The 19,316-nt window shown below is 57.2% G+C and overlaps 1 protein-coding gene across 1 annotated transcript in view; it reads right to left on the reverse strand.

The window, feature by feature from the left end:
- SOX13 (SRY-box transcription factor 13) overlaps window positions 1-19,316 on the reverse strand; it is a 46,210-nt gene that overhangs the window by 2,078 nt on the left and 24,816 nt on the right. The window contains exons 2-13 of the mRNA XM_047076644.1: window positions 9,553-9,751; window positions 8,304-8,415; window positions 8,135-8,221; window positions 6,499-6,671; window positions 6,046-6,114; window positions 5,558-5,672; window positions 3,256-3,341; window positions 2,877-3,036; window positions 2,337-2,446; window positions 2,099-2,195; window positions 1,645-1,788; window positions 213-429 (exon numbers count right to left, since the gene is read on the reverse strand). Of these exons, the coding sequence (XP_046932600.1) occupies window positions 213-429; window positions 1,645-1,788; window positions 2,099-2,195; window positions 2,337-2,446; window positions 2,877-3,036; window positions 3,256-3,341; window positions 5,558-5,672; window positions 6,046-6,114; window positions 6,499-6,671; window positions 8,135-8,221; window positions 8,304-8,415; window positions 9,553-9,750 (1,568 nt within the window). The 5' untranslated portion in view covers window position 9,751. The remainder of the gene's footprint in view (window positions 1-212; window positions 430-1,644; window positions 1,789-2,098; window positions 2,196-2,336; window positions 2,447-2,876; window positions 3,037-3,255; window positions 3,342-5,557; window positions 5,673-6,045; window positions 6,115-6,498; window positions 6,672-8,134; window positions 8,222-8,303; window positions 8,416-9,552; window positions 9,752-19,316) is intronic.

The following is a 19,316-nucleotide window of genomic DNA, read 5'->3' on the forward strand; positions in this document are numbered from 1 at the left end:
ACCCTGAGCCACCGGGCCACCCCTGCGGCCACACACGCAGGCCCAGGCAGACACAGATAACGCCCACACACATCGATGCTCCAAGCCGACAGACAGCACCGCTGGAGTCACACTCAAAGGCATGCACGCCACACACTAGTGGCCACTCACAAGAGCAGCAGGGGCACGGGCACACGCACAGGGTGTCAGCCGCCTACGGAGGGCCTACTCACGGGGTCACGTAGCTCTGGCGGGCGTCCTGGCGCCGGGTCCTCATCAGGGCTTTGTATTCGCCCACCCGCAGCCGCTTGCCCTCCACGATGCAGGTGCGCTTGGGCCGAGGCTTGTACTTATAGTCCGGGTACTTTTCCAGGTGCTGCCGGCTCAGCCTCGCCTGCTCCTCGTAGTAGGGCTGCTTCTCCTGGTTGCTCATGGACTTCCAGCGGGAGCCTGGCCCGGCCCCCAAGGGGTAGGAGGGGGGGTAGGCGGTCAGTGCTGGGCTTGGCTGACCACCCCCAGCCCCCTGCATGCCCCAAGATTTTGGTCCCCAGATGGGTCGACTGGGTGATAGATGTGCAAGCATTTAGCAAGGACCCGGCCCAACATGGGTGCCCCTCGGATGTCCAGTTGAGCAAATGAATGAATGAAGCTGGCATGTATATGGGTGTCCATATACGGAGTAACCACATGCCAAACTACCCAGCAACTTCTGGGAGGCCTCTGGTCTGCGTGATTTGCATGAACAGAAGAGCAGCCAACCCCAGGCCCCCTGCTGAGGACAAACTACCTTGTGAACTCTTGGTTCACAAGAGACAGAAGAGCCTCAGTCTTGAAAACAACTGCCACCTTCTAGTCCCACCCCACCTGCCTCCTTGGCTTCCAATCAGGACACAGAATTTTTGAAAAAAAATCTTTCTACTAGGGGCACCTGGGTGGCTCAGTCCCTTAAGCAACTTCAGCTCAGGGCATGATCTCATGCTTCATGGGTTCGAGCCCCGCGTCGGGCTCTCTGCTGACAGCTCAGAGCCTGGAGCCCGTTTCAGATTCTGTGTCTCCCTCTCTCCCTCCCTCTCTGCCCCTCCCCCATTTGTGCTCTCTCTCGAAAATAAACATTTTTAAAAAATTAAAAAACTTTCTACTAGGACACTTGACTGGCTTAGGGAGAACAGCATCCAACTTTTTTTTTTTTTTTTTTTTTTTTTTTTTTTTTTTAGGAGAATCCAACTCTTGATCTTGGGGTCAGGAGTTCAAGCCCCATGTTGGATGTACAGATTAAATATACAATATTAAAAAAACAAAACAAAACACCTTTCTAGGGACAGCCCAAGAACACCAATCTTCCCTGTTTCCTGCCAGAACCAGAGCTCCAAAGGTCCAGGCAAACAGAACAGCTTAGGGAGAGATCAGGGGCTAAAGAATATATACACACGTACCACACTCCTCAGTTCTTGGGGTGCAGAACAACCCTACAATGGTACGACACCCCAGGACCCAGCTGCCCCACGTCCTCCTGCCTGACCCCCACACCCCACCAGACTCCTCTGGAGCTCAGCGTGACGGGGACGGTCGCCCAGCAAGCCCCAGGTAAACCCAGCTGGCTCCTGCCACCAGGTCTTGCTGGCATGGCCCCTGGAGCCCCGAGAGCCCCTACCCACTGGCCCTTACCAAGGATCTTGCTGATGCTGGAGTTGTGCATGTCCGGGAAGGCTTGGAGGATCTTCCTTCGCTCATCTTTGGCCCACACCATGAAGGCATTCATGGGCCTCTTGATGTGGCTGCTGTTCCGGGACTCGGGAAAGTGGCGGGAGCCTGGGGGACAGGGGTGGAGTCAGCCAGGCAGCGCAGCCCCTCTGGGGTAGGGCTGGCAGAGACCTCCCTTACTTGACCACTAGGGGGTGACGGGGAGGCTCCCACGCAGCCAGGGACACCGGAAGCAAGACCTCAGCAGAGGTCCAGCCAGGGACCCAGAGACTGACAAGGGACAGACACGGGAGGGGACCTCAGAGACAGACTATGGGAGAAAAGGCACTGGGGAGAGACACAACCTGACCCACCCTGGCCCCTGTAGGAAGCAGACGTGGGCCCTCCCGCCCATCAGCCCGACGCCCTGGGCCCTCACCATCCATGTCGCAGCCCAACATGGCTTCTTCGAGGGGGTGCACACAACTCTCCTCCAGCCGCTCCTTAGCCGGGGACGTGTCCAGGCTGATGAGGTCCTGGGGTTGACAGACGAAATCTGTACATCGGCCCCTCTGCATCACCCCACAGCCATCCCTCCAGTAGACTCAGACTGAGTCTTCAACCCCAGCCCCCAACCTTCCCTGCGCCCTGCCCCAGTGCAGGGAGGCCCCCCATACCTTGCGGAAGGGGGTACTGGGGGAGCTCTCTAAGGTCCCACTGTGGCCATGCAGCAGCTGTCGAGCATCCTGAATGGCTTTGGTGACAGCGTCCCCTTCACCAAGGAAGCCTATGGGAAAGGGGGGGGGGGAGGAGGAGAAAGGGGGGGCGGGGGAGCCGAGGGGGTCAGTCGGGTTCACACCAGGTCACTCCTGCGAGTTATTCACGGGGTTGGTGCTGCCTGTTGCCCCTCCCGGACAGCTGCCCTGCACATGCCCAAGGGGGCGCTGTTACACTGACTGTGGTGCACTGGGCCAGGACACTAGAACAGAGAATCGCACTCCCTGAAATTGTGCAACTCGGTGGCCTGGAGCCCTGAGGTGGGGGTGCCCAGCCAGATGTGGGGTCGGGAAGAGGAAGCAGGGGATCTTCTGAGACAGTGGAGAAACTAAAAGAGGCCAAAGACAGCAGGTCTCACCCCTTGTTTTACAGAAACCGTAACCCGCAGAAGGGAAGGACACGCCCAAGGTCGTATCACGCACTCCCGGCAGAAAGCTTACCCAATGGCAGACTGGGCGGGCTGGACTGTAGGTCCCGTGTGGGGGCCCCATGGCTGGGGGGGCGGGGTCCACAGTTCATCTTCAGGCTGGGGGAGCTGGAAGCATTGGGCAGCTCGGGGGCCTTGGGCTTGGCTGTGAGGTTCAGGGGCTGGGAGGGCTCCTGCGGGAGACCCAGAGACCAGAGGCTGAGACACCCCCCACGGAGGCGCAAGAGGGGACACGTGGCCACAGACAGAAAGACAAACCTACCCGGAACAGACAAGGGCGCGGCAGGAAAGGAAGAGACAGCGGGAACAGGTGAAGGGGAGCACGGCCACTGCCCCCCCCCCCCGGGTCACAGGCAAGGGAAGCAGCCGAGGGCCGGGGTGCTGGGCGGTACCTGCAGGGGGTGATGGGCAGCCACGGCCCCGGGCCTCTTCACCACCGGGGCGGGGGGGCTGTGTAGCAACTGCAGGGGGTACTCCGCTACGGAAAAGGCGGCAAGGAGAAAAGTCCTGGATGAGCACAGAACAGCAGACGCCCTGCTTGACGAGGTCCCAGCAGCAGCAGGCGGGCAGAGGCCTGAAGCTGGCCCAGCTTCCAGCCCAGGCCTTCCCCAGCCCCCGAGTGCTGCTGGAGGCCTCCTATGCCCTCATCCCCCCCCCACCTGCCCTGCACACTGATCGGTATCTCCACCCTTTTCTTGCCCTTCCCAACCCAACGGTGACCCGAGGGCAGGTACACACCGGCTCGTTCTACGGACGCTTGTGTTTCATACCTACTACGTGCAGGGTACAAAGGCAGCTCCCCAGGTGTGATCCCGCTCGGGCACGAGCTCACAATAATCCCTAATGTGTGGCGTAGAACCGGCGCTCAGGACATCACCCCATTTTACGGATAAGACACGGAGACCAGGAGACGTTATGTGGGTTGCCCACACGGCTCAGAAGCGGGAGCCCTGACATTTGAACCCAGCCCATCCTTTCCCCCTGACACGGCACCCTCTCCGTTCTACCTGGCCTACCACGCTCGTCCTCAACCCAACCCAGCCCAGCACCAAGGGGCAGACAGGTGGAGAGAGAGCCGTATACACCGATACACCGAAGCCGTATACACCGATCGCTAACCACGTGGCTGGTGGCGTCAAGGGCTGCAGGGGTAGCATGCCAGAGAACTTTGTTCCGGCTGGGATGGCTGGAGCAGGCTTCTTAGGGGGCGGGGGGCCAGCAAGAGGGGGGCTGGTGGCTGCAGGCAGACAGGCAGGCAGAGGGGGAGAAGTGGGTGTGTGAGAGCCAAGAAGTGGGAAAGGAGACGGGCCCATGATGGCCGAGCCTGGCATTTGCAGGCTCCGTGCCGTAGGCAATGTGGCACCATCCAGGGCTTGTGAGCGAGGGAGGCATTATTCACTCGGCTTGGGGAAGGGGCATCTGGAAGCCTGTGGCCCTCTGCTTAACGGGGACTCTGGAGCCAGCAAGGCAGGTGGCAGGCTGGCCAGTTCAAGTCGTCCACGGCGCATTTCCCGCCTTCCTTGTCCAGAAAGCAGGGAGTCGGAGGCACCGTCACACGTCACAACCCCCAGGCCCTGCCCTCCTCACTCCTGCGGCTCTGTTCCCCTTGAATTTGTGCTGCTGGCGTGCTCCCCCCTCCCCAAGTGGCAACTTCCTTGAAGTTGGGGCCTGACTTTTTCAGTCCTTTGTGTTCCCCCTCCCCCACCCCCACCCTAGAGTGTCTAGTGGAGAGCAAGGTGGGAGCACAGCCAGTGGTGCTAACCCATGACCTGTGGCCCATGACAGGAATTCACCTGCCTCCTCTCGCACACGGAACAGGGAGGGTAGACCGGATGGGCTCGGCCTCAAAGCTGTCCCCACTCCTGGGGCAACTGCGGGCAACCTCCCCGCCCTGTCCCGTGACCTTTCAACAAGGTGTCCGTGATCGTGGTCAACGGATTCCATCTCTGCCTCTGTCCCACCACCTCAGCGGCCCCCTACCGGCCCAGGCTCCAACTCCCTGTCGCCCCCAGTCAGCGTGACAAGACACCTCAGCCCAAGCACTCAAGCATGTCTGCATTCTACAAAATAAATTCCAAACGCCAGGCTCGGCCCCAACTGCTCCTGCCAGCCTGTCCCATCACCCTGTCACACGCTCCCCTCCACTCCAACCCCCGCAGCTGCAGCTGCCGACCTCAGGCTCCAGGCCTCAGGTCCCGGCTTCACCCCCCCAGTCCACCTCTAGGGGACCCAATCAGGCACCTCCTCTACAGAAAGCCTTCCCAGACTCCCTGCTTACCGATATCCTTTCTCCCTCCCCAGACTGTAAAAACTCCTTGAGCTCCAACTCCATTCTTATCACCCCCATAGCCACCTGCCAACGACAGGGCATCGGACGTGTGGCTGGTGCCCAGTCTGTGTTCGCTGGATTTCAGTGGCGGGAAATAGTGTTCAAGAGATTAATACCCCGGTCCAGGAAACGCACCAGAGCCGGGGACACTAGATGGGCTACATCCGCTTATATCTGGGAAGCGCTTCATCATTTTCAAGTGCAATTTCTTTTTCGATTCGCCCAGCGAGGTTCAGGAAGAAGGGATTCAGCTTCCACTGGCCCAGAAAGGCCACATTGCAAAGTAACGCACGAGAGTGGTCCTGAGCTCCTTCCCTGACCTCAAGACAGCCTCAGCTAATGGCTCAACCCCCGCCTTCACTCACCTGGTTTGCAGGGGATGGGCTGTATGGGCAAGGCCAGCTGGGAATCGGGGGTGACAGGTAGAGGTTGGTGACTTGGGGGGAAGGCCGGGATCATGACGTAAGGCATGTTGACCTGCTGAGGGCAAAGAAACCCTGTGTGAGTCCCTGGGGGCCCAAACAGCTCAGCCCAGAACACAGAGGATGAACCCAGACGCGAGAGGTACAGCGACCGGTGCAGGGCGAGTCTTCAAAAGGCTCCGTTTGACCCCACATCACCTCCTTCCACCTGCCCTCCACCCCAGATAGGGAAGGAGATACTCTGGCCCCTCCCTTAAAGCAGGAGAAGACAACTGAGGTTCCAGGCTCGAGCAGAAATGAGCCCCCTCCTTAGGGCCATGTCTGATTCTGCTTAATCCCCCCCACTTCCCCCCGCCGTCACTCCCTGTCCCTGGCAGGCATCTCCAGGCTGTTGTCACCCCCTCAGCCTCTGGCCCTCCCCCCCTTTTTACCTGGATCTGTTGCTGGAGGAGGTTGATCTTATGTTGTTGCTGAATCAGCTGCTGCTGCTGCTTGGCGATCTGGTGGCAGGAAAGAGCAGCGGGCACGGACATTAGGGACGTCAGCCCTGTCCCGGAGCCAGCCGCACCCGGCCTTCCATGACGTCCACACCAGGACAAACCGCACACTGGGCGGGGCAGGCAGCAGGACAGTCTACCTTAGGAGCAGGTTCTCTTCCCCCAGAGCCCAAGGGTGGAGGTTGGGCAGGAAGTAGCCAGCCGCTCAGACTCAGGGCCCCGCGGGCCCCTTCCACTCCCAGGCCCCCACCGAGGCTTATGAACCGCCGGAAGCGGGACTACTACGGCCCTGGCCGCCGGCCCCTCCGCGACCTGCCCCTAGCATGTTCCCCTCTAGGCCTTGACAGACCCCCTCCCCTAGCAAGAAAGACACTAAGCCAGGCGCACCTGCTCCTGCTGCTGCCGGGCCAGCTCCATCTGCTGCTGCTGCTTCTCGAACAGCATGGCAGCCATGTTCTTCTGCTCTGAATGGGCCGTCAGGAGCTGGTCCCTCAGGGTAGACAGCTGGTGGATCATGACCAGGAGCTGGAGCTCTTTCTCTGCCAGGCTCTCCTGGGTCCCTGAGCCAGAGTGAAACGGCCACCAGTGAGAATGTCCGTCTGTCCATCTGTCCACCTATGCACCCATCTGACACTTATTGGGCAATTGCTATTTCCCAGGCCCCTGTTAGGGGCTGAGCGACAGATGATGGAGACTGATCCTTGCCCCAGAGGGGCGGCTGGCTTGCTGTCTGATAAGCAGCTACCCTAGAAGTTCCCCACCATCCACCGCTGCTTCCAGCCCCTGGAAACGCTGGTGGGGGCGGCAGGGTGAAGTAGGGGGGCGGGTGGGGGGGGAATCTCTGTCCCGGATCACTTCTTGGATGTCCTCAAGTGCCCAGGGGCACAGCGTCGGCGTGGAGAACTAACCCACAGGAGGGGCCCAGTGGGACATGCTCAGGCCTTGGAGCAAGACAGATCTGGGTTCAGATTCTTTTTTTTTTTTTAATGTTTATTTTCGAGAGAGACAGAGACAGAATGCGAGTGGGTTAGGGGCAGAGAGAGAGGAGACACAGAATCGGAAGCAGGCTCCAGGCTCTGAGCGGTCAGCACAGAGCCTGACGCGGAGCTTGAACCCACAAACTGTGAGATCATGACCTGAGCCGAAGTCGGACGCTCAACCGACCGAGCCACCCAGGCGCCCCCAAATCCTTATTTCAATCTATCCTGTCTGGGAGTTGTTGGACAAATAAACAACTTCTCTGCACTTCGTTGTTGTTGTTGTTTTTTCAATCTATAAACGAGCACAAGAATGGCCACTTCCCAGGGGTGCTATCAGGGTTAAGAAGATAATAATGAACGTAAAGCGGAGTCCAGAATCTGGCAGGTGGCCGTCCACCCGCGAGTGCCAGTGCTCCCCTGCCCTCCACCTCAGCTCGCGTCGGGCACAGCTGTGCCAGGCTGCAGACCATTCGCCTCGGAATCACTCAGGGAGCCTTTGAAAAATACACATGCCCAGGCCTGCAGCCCCTGGGGTTCTCACTCAGCAGGTGGGGTGGAGCCCGGGCACTGGTTTGGTCTGAAAGGCTCTCCCCTGTCGGGGGAGAGCGACCACACCGGAAAAACAGCCACGCTCACAAACCAAACAGGCGCCCTTGAATTCATACAGCGAAGTCCCGGTGGCCTAGAATCAATTTTCGGCAGTAAAAGGGAACATCCAGCTCATTCTATACAGTTAGACCTGGGAATTGGCAGGGACGTGCCTGAGGTCACAAGGGTCCCCGGTAAGAGCCCAGATCCATACTCACAGGATGGGATTCCTACCAGGCCTCTCTTGCACGGGAATGAGTCAGACCAAATGCTCAGTCCCCAGGTGAGGGAAGGTGCTGGACCCCGCGGCCGGGCAGGAGCCCGAGGGGCACAGGGCAGGTATGAGGGGACCAAGAGCTTCCAAAACCACCCTACAGGCCCAGACCGCACGGCCAGGCTGGGAGAAGGGAAAGGGGGTCAGACCTCCTCCCCCGCCTGCCCACACAGGCCTTCACCTTTCACATCTTTGGTTTCCACAGAGCTCCTTCCCAGAAACCTCTCCTTCCAGTCACTGGACAGCAGCTTCTCGATGGCTGGCACGACTAGAAGACACCAGGGGGTGAGGAGTAGCACTCCTAACACCTCCCGCCCCAGGCCCGCCTCCAGCCAGGGCAGACATCTTACCTTCTTTTAAATTTTGGTTGAAGTCCAGCTTCTCCTGGCTTCCAGAAGCAGCCTCAGAACCTCCCGGTCTCTTGGGTTCCAGACACCCAATGCTCTCCGGGGAGCTGCAGTCCTGCAGAACACAAGGAATGTCACCGCCACCCTCACGAGAAGAGGGCGGACTGCGGGGGGGGATCTGAGCCCCCAGGGATGTGATGTGCACCCTGAGAAATCCATGTGTACCCGTTCTCCCCCACCTCCCCAGGTAGGGCCCTCCCTCCCCACCTTCCCTACCTTTGCTCGGTCTTCGCTGCATTTAGCGAAAGAACAAAAGGTTTGAAGACAAGATACCCGGATCTCGGTCCAGGCTCAGTGACTCACGAGGCGCTTGATCCCACATGAGACTCTGAACTTCTCTGAACCTGACTCACTTCCCTCTTCTGAAAATGGAGATATTAATACCTCCCCTATCAGGATTGTTGCTGGGGTCAAGGAAGTTAATGCGCACGAATGAGGTTCGCTGCTTCAGGGTCAAGTACCAAGCTAGCTATTAATCACTACTCTCTTGCATTCGCCCACATCTGCAGCTGGGTGCGTTACTTCTGGGACCCCCGCCTCACCCCTCCTTAGGGCACCACCCCCTCTCCTTACCCGAGTCCTCTCCATTCTTTAAGGCCTAACTCAAGGCCCTACTCCTCCAGGAAGTCTTCCTCTATCACTACCCCTCCCCCCTCCCCAAGCCCCTCCAGGCTAGTTCCCTCCCCAGAGCCCTAAAATTCTCATTTTCATTCATTTGGTTTTTTTTAATTACATATTCCCCCTTTTTACATCTCTTGCACGGAATCGGGATTTTTAAGAACTCCGAGAATCCTTATTGCCCATGTAGCTCACAACGCCTCCATTTCGAGGATGAGGAATTGAGCGACTTCTCTCAGGCTTGGGTAATAAGGCTGATTTTCTCAAATCATATGCTGGATTACCTGTCTCCCCCACTAGTCCTCAGAGATAAGGATTGGTCACACATGGGGGAGTAGTTAGGATCCGGTGAGCACGCACAAGATTTGAACCCATGTACCGCTGAGACAGGTGGTGTGACTGAACTTGGCAGTCCCTCCCCACCCAAGCCTCCCCCACCCAGAGATAGAGGTTTCTGCTTCCTGTCTGCCCGGAGAGGGGAGGGGGTGCCCGCCCAGCCTCAAGGAGAGGTGTGTGGGCTACGGAGGCAAAGTGGGCACACTGACCCAGGAGCCCCGGGGAAAGTGCTGGGCACCTGGGCTGGAGCTTGGGAGTCAGCACCATCCTGGGGAGCCCGGGCTGGGTCTCCCGGCTGGGGTTCAGCGGCAGCGGCTGAGGCCTGGAGGGCCTCGTGGCAGAGCTCCCTCTTCCCTTCTGACTTGACGGTGCAGTTCACCATGGTGCCAACGCCATCCAGGGCCAGCTGGGCAGAGCCAGGGCTCCTCATGGACATCCTGAGGGGGGGGGAGGAACAGCATGAAACGGGTGGTGGTGGATACAGCGGCTCCATCATCGCAAAACACAAACTTCCCTTTGGAACCCACAGTGAAAAACTAGAAAAGATGCTTCTGCCCCGCACTTTTTCTTCAACAGGAAGGTCTACGGCCAACTGGGCCCAACTTTCAGCAGTCCCTGCCTGGTGCAGTGTTGGGGCTAGTTGGTGGAATGGTCCACCTAAAGAGGGCAGAGATGGTCAACTCGTGGTTTCTGAGCCCATTAAGCCAAAACTGTGTGTGTGTGTGTGTGTGTGTGTGTGTGTGTGTGTGTGTGTGTAATTAGGTACCAAAACTTAAAAATCATGAGACATCACATAAAATCTGAAATCTGGATTTGAACTTCTCTTGAAATTTGTCCGGGACAATCATTGGCTAGGATTAAGTAGCAGAAGAGCAGGGGCTCCCTAAGGACAAGCCAATTTTCCTTAGTCCCTACCACTCCCTAATACCCCCTGAAAGGGGAACCAAGCATCAACTATCCTACATATACACACATTCTTTCCCCCCCGCATAGTAGAGGCAAGACAAGAGCAAACTGTTTTTCATATCCACGTAACCACCAAAAGTGGGAAAATAACAGGCTGTAGAGTTGCTCTCATCGCCGCCTATGCCTTGGCAATTCTTGGTGTAAGCAGACTATGCTCCCATCACCGCCTCCCCTGCTGTCACCACTGCCTGGACACCTGGGGGATCAAAGGATCCTGGGGAGCGACTGCTGGTGGTCATTCCACACTCAGAGCCAAAGGAGCAGATGTCTACAGTTCACTTGCTCCCTAAAGTCACTGTGACAAGACCAGTGGGGACACCCAGCAGGAGGCTCCAGGTACCCAGAGGCTACTCAACTGGCGGCTAAGTGACCTTGGGTAAACTACTGAACCTCTCCACACCTGTTTCCTCATCTGCAAAATGGGCATTCATGAGGACTACGAATTGTTAAAATTTACTTGTCTCTAGGGAGCACCCCTTTGTGAAACCACCTAGTTGAAATGCAGTCCCTACAAGGGGGCCACAGGCTACGCATGGCCTGGGGGCTTGTTTGGAAGCTAGTCGTGGGTCACCCACAAATCAGAAACTCTGTGGGTGGAGGAGTCTGTTTTTAACAAACCCTACAGGTGACGCTGATACCCACTAGTTTGAGAAGCATCGTCAAATAAAAATTTTAACCGAACACCTGTGCAAAATTTTTAGGAGGGGGCGTGTAAGACCAAAATCAGATCTCGTAAAACTTCTAAAACTGAGTTGCAGGTGTAATATATAATATTGTATATTCCATCAACTCCATACAACAAAATGTTTCTTGTAACGAGTGACCCAAGAGCCCAGGACAGGATTTTACATGAAACAGCCGAAAGCACATGACAGGTGAAGATGTATTTGATTTGACGCCATCCAGACCAGACTCTCCTGCCACTGGGTACCCTGGGGACTGGCAAGGGACCCAGGACCGGGCACTGCAGGGTGAGGACGGAGGGGCGGACCCCACCCGAAGAACGCTGACCCCGGGAGAAAAGACACGACCCAAGCCGAGCTCGCCCGAGGGCTTTCAGGGCCCGGCCCCAAGGTCCCCTCTCACCACGCAGGGGCCTGGACAGCGTCCAGGAAGCAGGCAGCTCGGCCCATCCGGGCACAGGGAGGGGCGGCGAGCCAGGCCCCGAGCAGGGGGGGGGGGGCCGTGGGGGCGGGGCGGGCGGGGTGGGGGTATTATCCCGAAGCTGAGGGCAGCAATTACATAACAAACAAACCCCGGGCTCAAGCTGTGAATTAATCAAACCGCTGAAAATAAAACCTTCCTCTCAGGAACTTCAGACAAAAGAAATGAAAACAACCAGGCTGGCTGGAAAATAAAAGGCAGCCGCGCTGAAAGGGGGACAAAAGGAAACCAGACAATAGGGTGTTGGACAAAGGCAATAAAGCCAAAGGAAGTGTGACAGGCGAACAATGCGGGCCTGTGGGCTTGTGATCCCCGGCCGCTCCGCGCCACCTCGTCCCACACCCACCACCGCTCCGCCGGGCGTGGGCGGGCCACCGGGTCGCCTCCACGCTCCCCACTCGGGTCCTAAGAGGTTTTCGCCTCCATTCGGTCCCAACTTCCTGGCCTTCCAGCTCCTACCTCGAAGCCTTTCTCCCACTGCAGCCCAGAGACCCCAGCGGCACAGCAGGGCGCAGGTTAGACGGGCGGCCGGAAGGCCCCCCGCCCCCCCGCAAGATGCTGCCCCGTGCATTCCCCACCCCCACCCCCGCCCCACCTCGGGCGGAAGGTGAAGCCAGAGGAGGTGATTAACAGTCCTAATTAACTCTCGGACTGCCCTGCCCACTCCCAGAGCCACTCACCACATGCGGCCACCGAGCCTGTAACGCGGCCAGATCCCATGCGCACGGGCTGAGTGTCAACGACACCCCGCTTTCGAAGGGTTAGCATGGAAAGCGGAATGCAACCCAGCTCATTAATAAACGGTTATTGATTATATGTTGACACTGCAATGTTTTGGATGCACGGAGTTAGAAGTACTGTTTTCACTGGCTTCTTTTTACACTTCTTAACGTGGATGCTGGAGCATTTCAAGTCAGGCAGGAGGCTCACACCATGTTTCTGGCGGACAGTGCCGCACGAGGACATCTCCCTGTGAGCGCTGATGGCCTTTTTACCCACACTTAACCCCGAGGAGTACCTCCAGCGGGGGCTGTGGAGGATCTTTATATTGGGGAGCTTGCCTCCTCCTGGGGCTCCCGATGGCTCATCCTGGCCTCTGGCGAAGCCGCGGTACGCGCAAAGAAAAGGACTCCTGGTGACCAGCCAAGCCGCTCACCAGGGCGTGGTGCCCACCAGACAGCCCTGCCAGACCCTGCTGCCCAGACAAGGGCCCTTCCATTTCCACAGGCGCCTGCCTCAACGTCGGGCACTGGCTCTCGGTTGGTCCCTCTGGACCAACGTTTGTTGCCGGAGAAGCAACAGCCCAGACCTGATGGGCTCCTCCCAGGGTCTCACATTCTGGGGGAGAGGGTCCTGGGGCAGCTCCTTCCTTCCTTCCCTCCCTCCCAAGTTCCCAGAGCACAGGCCTGTTCAAAGGGGCTGTGGGCAGCCCCTTTCCCTGCCCACAGAGACGAGACTCCCCCTGAAGAGGGTCAGTGCCAGGCTCTGAACCCCAAACCATCCCGCTCTCTTTTCCCTGAGTGCAGAGCAAACGTTGCAGGTGATAAACTAAAGAGCAAAAGGAGAACCAGGTGGAGGGTACGGAGTCCACGTGCAGTCAGTCCCTGCTCTGCCACTTCGCAGCTGAGGGTCCCTGCACAGGTGCCCCCACCTCTGCAGGCTCTGTTGTAGAACAAAGGTACCTGGGGGTCAGCAGGTGGTCAATGGTACAGAGTTTGGAAAACTCAGGCCTTTGGGTTCTCCAACGAGTTCAAATTCCTGCTGTGCCTCCAGCTGACTTGTGTGACCTTAGGCACGTTCATTAACTCGGAGCTTGTCTCCTCATCCATATAATGGGTATAATAATCCCCAGCTCACAAGTGCCTGAGAAGATTAAATATGGGGGTGAGTATCCATTAGGTTGTCCTATAGCCCAGGATGGGCTAGACTCAGGTGGTTAAGAGAAAAGTTACCTGGGGTCAGACGGACCTGGGTACAATCTGAAATCCAACTCTACCCAATTAATTGCCGTGCAATCTTGAGCAAGTGACTTAACCTCTCTGAATTCATTTCCTCCTCCGTAAAATGAGAAGAAAACCCAGCATGAAGGGATGAGCCTTCCATTAACTCCCCAGACTCTATAATATGTGCCTGTTTTACATTCTTATGACACCCTAAACTTGGCCTTCAGGACACTTATCACAGTTGGTAATGATACCTTTACATGCTTATTTCAGACTGCCCAGTAGCCTGGGAACACACACCACCCACCCCAGGACACTGTGGAAACATACCTGGTTTTGCTCACCACTGTAGCCCCAGAGTCTAGCACAATGCCTGGAGCATAGTAGGTGCTCAACAAATATTCATACAATGAGCGGAGTATACAGCTCAGCAAAATAGCCACAAGGCAGACCTGGACACATAATGAGCGACAGCTACGACAAATCTTCCTCCACTTATGACGGGGTTATGTCCCAACAAACCCATCGGAAGTTGAAAAGATCGTTAGGTCGAAAATGCATTTACCCCACCTAACCTACCGAACATCTTGGGCTTAGCCTAGCCCGCCTTAAACGTGAACAGCTGCTTTCGCCTACAGTTGGGCAAAATCATCTACACAAAGCCTACTGTAGAATAGCGTTGACGAGCTCATGTAGTTTACTGAATACCGCACCAAAAGGGAAAAAACAGGCACAGAATCGTTAGAAGTGTACCTGGTGGCTACCTGGGAGCTGCCACTGGCCAGCATCACGCCTCTGCATCATAGCGCATAATCGCCAGCCTGGGAAAAGATCAAAATTCAAAGTATCGTTTCTACTGAATGCGTATGGCTTTCTGACCCTCATAAAGTTGAAAACTCCTAAGCTGAGCCATCACCAGTCAGACCATCTATGTTATCATCATCGGGCAGAAGCTGCCTACGCATCACCCAGCCTCCAGCTAGCCTCAGCTGCCTCCCCCTCACATCTAAGCTCCTAGAGGCTAGCGAACTAAATCCCCCCGGCACCAAAGCAAACCCCTTTCCTTTGCTCTTACCTTGGGACAGGTAAGAAACACGTTCCACCCCTTTTGGATTTAAAGACCCTATCGGGGGACGCCTGGGCGGGTCAGTCGATTGAGCGTCAGACTCTCGATTTTGGCTCAGGTCATGGTCCCAGAGTTGTGGGATTGGGCCCTGCATCGGATTCCTCGTCGAGTGTCGAACCTGCTTGAGATTCTCTCTCTCTCTCTCCCTCTCTCTCTCCCCTGCTCGCACTCTCCAAGATAAAAAACAAATAAATAAAGACCCTATTGGGAGTCTTAAGTCTCTTCTTTTCCAGACTGAAAACCCCTTCGATTTGTTTACCCCTTCTTCAAAAAGCACGCGCCACGTTTCCATTACACACGTGGTTTCTCAGGAGGCTTGAAGGTCAGCAGCTACACCTGCCCCTCTCCCCAGAGGTCTAAAAGCCAAAGGACCCTCAGCTCCTGTGAGCTGTGAGTTGCTGGGCTCCCCCAGGTCCCGGTCAGAGGTCACAGGTCCACAGTACGTACGCTCCCGTCGGCCTCCCACCCAGGAAGTGCTCCTGTGAACCCGGTCTCCACCCCCTCTTGCCCAGCCTTACTCGTATTTTATACATGGAGAAACCGAGGCCCAGCTCACGTGGCTTGTTTCGGCAGTACCGCTTCTGGGCTAGAGGCAGGGTGTAGGGACACGGAACCAGCTGGGATACAGATCAGCACCCCTGCTCTCCCCACCCTTCCCTTCTAGGGCATCCACTCCCCAGGCCCCCTGCAGCCTTCCTCCTGGGCCTTCTCTCACCTGAGTATCTGTAAGAGGTCAAGGCCTCTGGGGGAGAGGGCTCAGGCCATCCTCACCCCTGAGGGGCCAGAGCCTTGAGTCTGTGAGCCGGCGGCAGAGAGGCCCCAGGCCAGAGCCCAGCGCCCTGCACGAGGCATAGAGAGACGCCTGCACTCCAGAGGGCCAGCCGCTCAGAACAAGGCTCTTATAGGACAAAGCTGACTGCAGGTGCCGGTCCTCTCTCTTTTCTCCTCCCCACAACCAACCCTCTCCTGGGCCCTCCGACCCCCACCCACGGGCGCACGCGCACGAGCCCCTTTCTACCCAAAACAAATCACCAGCCGCTTCCTCTCCCGGATCAGCCAACGACCGGCCCAGCTGGATTGGAATCAAAGGAGTTTGCACCCTCAGCCCTTCCTCCCTCTACGACAGCCCCCTCCCCGCAAAAAATATCTAGATGCAGATAAAGATAGAGATCCAGTCATCGGAGCATGACGGGTGACTCAGACCCAGGGGTACAGGAAGACGGCCTGGAGCAGACAGGCAGACCCCCCAAGGAGGGCCATGACTACACTTCCCCAGCGGGCACACGCCAAGCCTGCAGGCCCCCCACTCCAAGCTCACTGAGCCCACTCCAAGGGGCACAGCCAGGGAGAGATCCACTCGGCAGGGGTGGGGCAGGGCCTGAGTCCCAGGGGAATGTCACTTCCTCTCAAAGCCCCAGAGAGCTGAGAGCCTCAGGCAGCCCTAAACAATAGCCCGAGGCGTGGGTGCCCAGAACGGTGCCCCGGTGCCACATCCTGCCATTCTTCTCCCAGGCCGCACCCTGCCACCCTTCCTGGCTACGCCCGATCCTATCTCTGATGTTTACTCAGAGCTGGGAGCTGGGCTGGCTACAAGGGTGGGGAAAAGCTTTCCTGAGAGGGCCCCCTCACCGTCTCCAGCCTCTGCGGGCCCCAGGGGTACCGGGTCCAGGGCGTGCGCCGCTCTCTGGTCTAGCACAGCTCAGGAGAGGGTCACAGACAATACCCCCAGTCCCTGGGCTGTTCTGGGCAGGCCAAAGTGGTATTCACCTGACAGAGCAGCCGATACCAACCGACGGAAACTTCTGAGTTCCCGAGCTCCTGTCCTCCAGCCTATGAGAGCCGGCAGGCTCCCCCAGAAGCCCAGATCCAGCCTGAGTTTCATGACTGCCAGTTTGAGTTGAACCCGGGGCACAGAGGACTGAAGGAGCCAGGCAGAGACCATAGCGGTGATGGTCCCATCCATGGGTCCATCTGGTTGTCCCAGGTCTCTGAGGCACCTGAGTCTTTTTCCAGCCCAGGATGAGAGTCCAGGAAAAGACAGGAGGGGGCAGGGGGGCAGCTTGGAAGTTCTGGTGAGGTTCCAGTGGGATGCATGCCTGGGTAAAACTGAGAAGTAAACAGTGTTTCCTGGAGTCCCTTCTCTGGGGGCCCTCCTGCCTTTGTGACTGGATCTGTCTCCAGCCCACCGAAAGTGCTAGGGGGCCCCTGCAGTCCTGCTCTTGCCTCCCGGTGACCAGGTCTAGGCCTATGTCCCAGACAGGGGAATGTGTCCGGTCTTCTGCACCAGCCATGCCCAGCCCCGGGCTGGCACACTGCAGAAATGGTGCAGCCGGGGCTGACTGGCTTGGCAAAGGCCTCCCTTTGGGGATAGCCCCGAACATTAACCAAAGGAAGGAGAGGCTAAAGAGCATTCAAGGGCACAGCACTCACTCCAGCTGCAGGCACTGAGTGAGGAGCTCACCGCGCATTTCCCTGTCCTCCCCAAGGCCCGGCAGAGCGGGTGTCTGAACGCAGGCCTCAGTGATGCCCAAAGCGACATCTTTTCCTATCGGCCAACACGCCGTCGCTCTCCCTCTACCCCAGATAACAGGATCCGGTCCAGCACAGACAGACTGGCCACTGTCTTCAACGCTCAGAGGATTCTAGTTGTTTTTGACTTGAGTCGCGGCCAAGGAAGAATTAGTCAAAAGAAATCAAGGCTGCTTTGAGAACCTGGAGAAAAGACTCGACCTCTCAAGACCTGAGTTTCTTCATGTGAAAGTGGAGATCCCAATACCTACTTTGTGATTAGAAGGCAGCATATACTCAGAGAACCTGGCACCGAACATATGTTCAGCGGGACGAGGAAGAGACCTAAAGCAAGGAGTGTCTGTCCCCCCTCCCTCCTTGGCTTCCCTCCCCAGCATGCCTGGCAGGTCCCCAGGCTCCCCTGTCCCCACCTCTCCGGGAGGCAGGAGTACGGGGGTGACCCTCCAGCACTGCTGGGAAGTGTCCTGGCACAGAAAAAAGAAAATGATCTTTGGGGCGCCTGGGTGGCTTAGTCAGTTAAGCATCCGACTCTTGATTTCAGCTCAGGCCGTGGCTCATGAGTTCATCTAATGGTTCATGAGTTCGAGCCCCACATCAGGCTCTGCACTGATAGTGGGCAGCCTGCTTGGGATTCTCTCTCTCTCTCTCTCTCTCTCTCTCTGCCCCTCCCCTGCTTGCTCGTTCTCTCTCTCTCTCTCTCAAAATAAATAAACATTAAACAAAAAACCAAAAACAAAAGAAAGAAAAGAAAATGGTCTTTGTTGCCAACCAGACCTGTGTCTGAAGCCTGGCCCCTCCTCATACTGCTAGCCGTGTGACCACAGGAAGTTTCTGTTTCTCCATCTCTCAAATGGAACGAATAACAACTATCTCATAGAATTATTCAGGGGACCCCATGCGATGTTTGCAAAAAAGCAAGAAAAAACAACCAAGCAAAAAAAAACCCAAGTTTGCACCCTGAGCGCCCCCATCACCCTTTGGGGAAGGCTTCCCCACCCCCGCGTGGTCAGACACGCAGAAGACCCACAGGGCAATGGGGCGCGTCACCCTCTTCCTTCTCTATCTGCTGCCAGCAGGCCTCCCTCCCTTTGGCCCTGTCTCCGCACTACGCTCGGGCGGTCTGAATGTTCCGGCAGTGTCCCCAGCTACCCCGGAATCTCCCCTGGCCTGAGTCAGGCACCCAGGCGCCACAGAGTGAGGACAGGCCGAAAGAACCCGGATTTGCCAAGGAAACCCCACGCAGTCGGGGCCACTGCTTATCTGGCCACGCCACTGCACCTTCCCTTCCCCGGCTGATGACACAAAAGCTCTGCTGCACTCAGGAGCTCCCTCCTTTCCTCCGGAGCCCACGCAGATCAAGTGTTGTTCTGTTAACCCCTGCAGTCCCCTGCCACCCCCAGGAGGGGACAGGGGCGAGTAGGAACAGCCCGAAATATCCACGGTTACCCACCAGGCTGGGCAAAGCGTCGGCTTGGTCAGCAATTCCTCCCAGCGGTGCCAGGGTGGGCTGGGTAGCCCTTGGCTCTTGCTTTTGGCGTCAAGTCTAAGCCACGTGGGCCAGCGCGCAGTTGGTTCAAACCCCGCGCCCCCCTCCCTAGGGGCATGGGTAGGCCAAGCATTCAACTCTCCTGGGACTAGTGACCAACAGCCGGTGGGTGGCATCGAGGCCTTCCAGGACAGGCCCGGCACCTGCACACAGCCGTGCTGAACCCCCGCAACGGGCATCCACATCAGAATCTGAAGTTGGGGGGTGAGGGAGCCGATGAGTGGCTGGGGGAGGGGGGCGGGGGGGGTCACCAGTTCCATACTGTTCTGCGTGGGAACCCAATGAATGCCTGACACTTACCCTCTTTACACCTCGGTTTCTTCATCGGTAAAGGGGGCCAACGAGACCCCACTCTCACGGTTGTTGGGGAATTAATGAGTAGTGAACATCACTACTGGCTCAGTCGGAAGAGCACGCGACTCTGGATCTCGCAGCCGTTAAGTTTGCGCCCCACGTTGGGTGTAGAGATTACTTTAAAAGTTAAATCTTAAAAAAAAAAATTTTTTTTTAAAGCTGGGGCGCCTGGGTGACTCAGGCGGTTAAGCGTCCGTCTCTTGGTTTTGGCTCAGGTCACGATCTCGCAGTTCGTGAGTTTGAGCCCCATGTCAGGCTCTGTGCTGACAGCTCAGAGCCTGGAGCCTGCTTCAGATTATGTGTCTTCCTTTCTCTCTGCCCCTCCTCTGCTCACACTCTGTCTCTCTCTCTAAATAAATAAATAAATAAACATT

This window comes from Lynx rufus, unplaced genomic scaffold (assembly GCF_022079265.1).
Source record: "Lynx rufus isolate CCGP_SWC_20201006 ecotype Redwood Valley unplaced genomic scaffold, mLynRuf1.p SCAF_15, whole genome shotgun sequence".
NCBI lineage: Eukaryota > Metazoa > Chordata > Mammalia > Carnivora > Felidae > Lynx > Lynx rufus.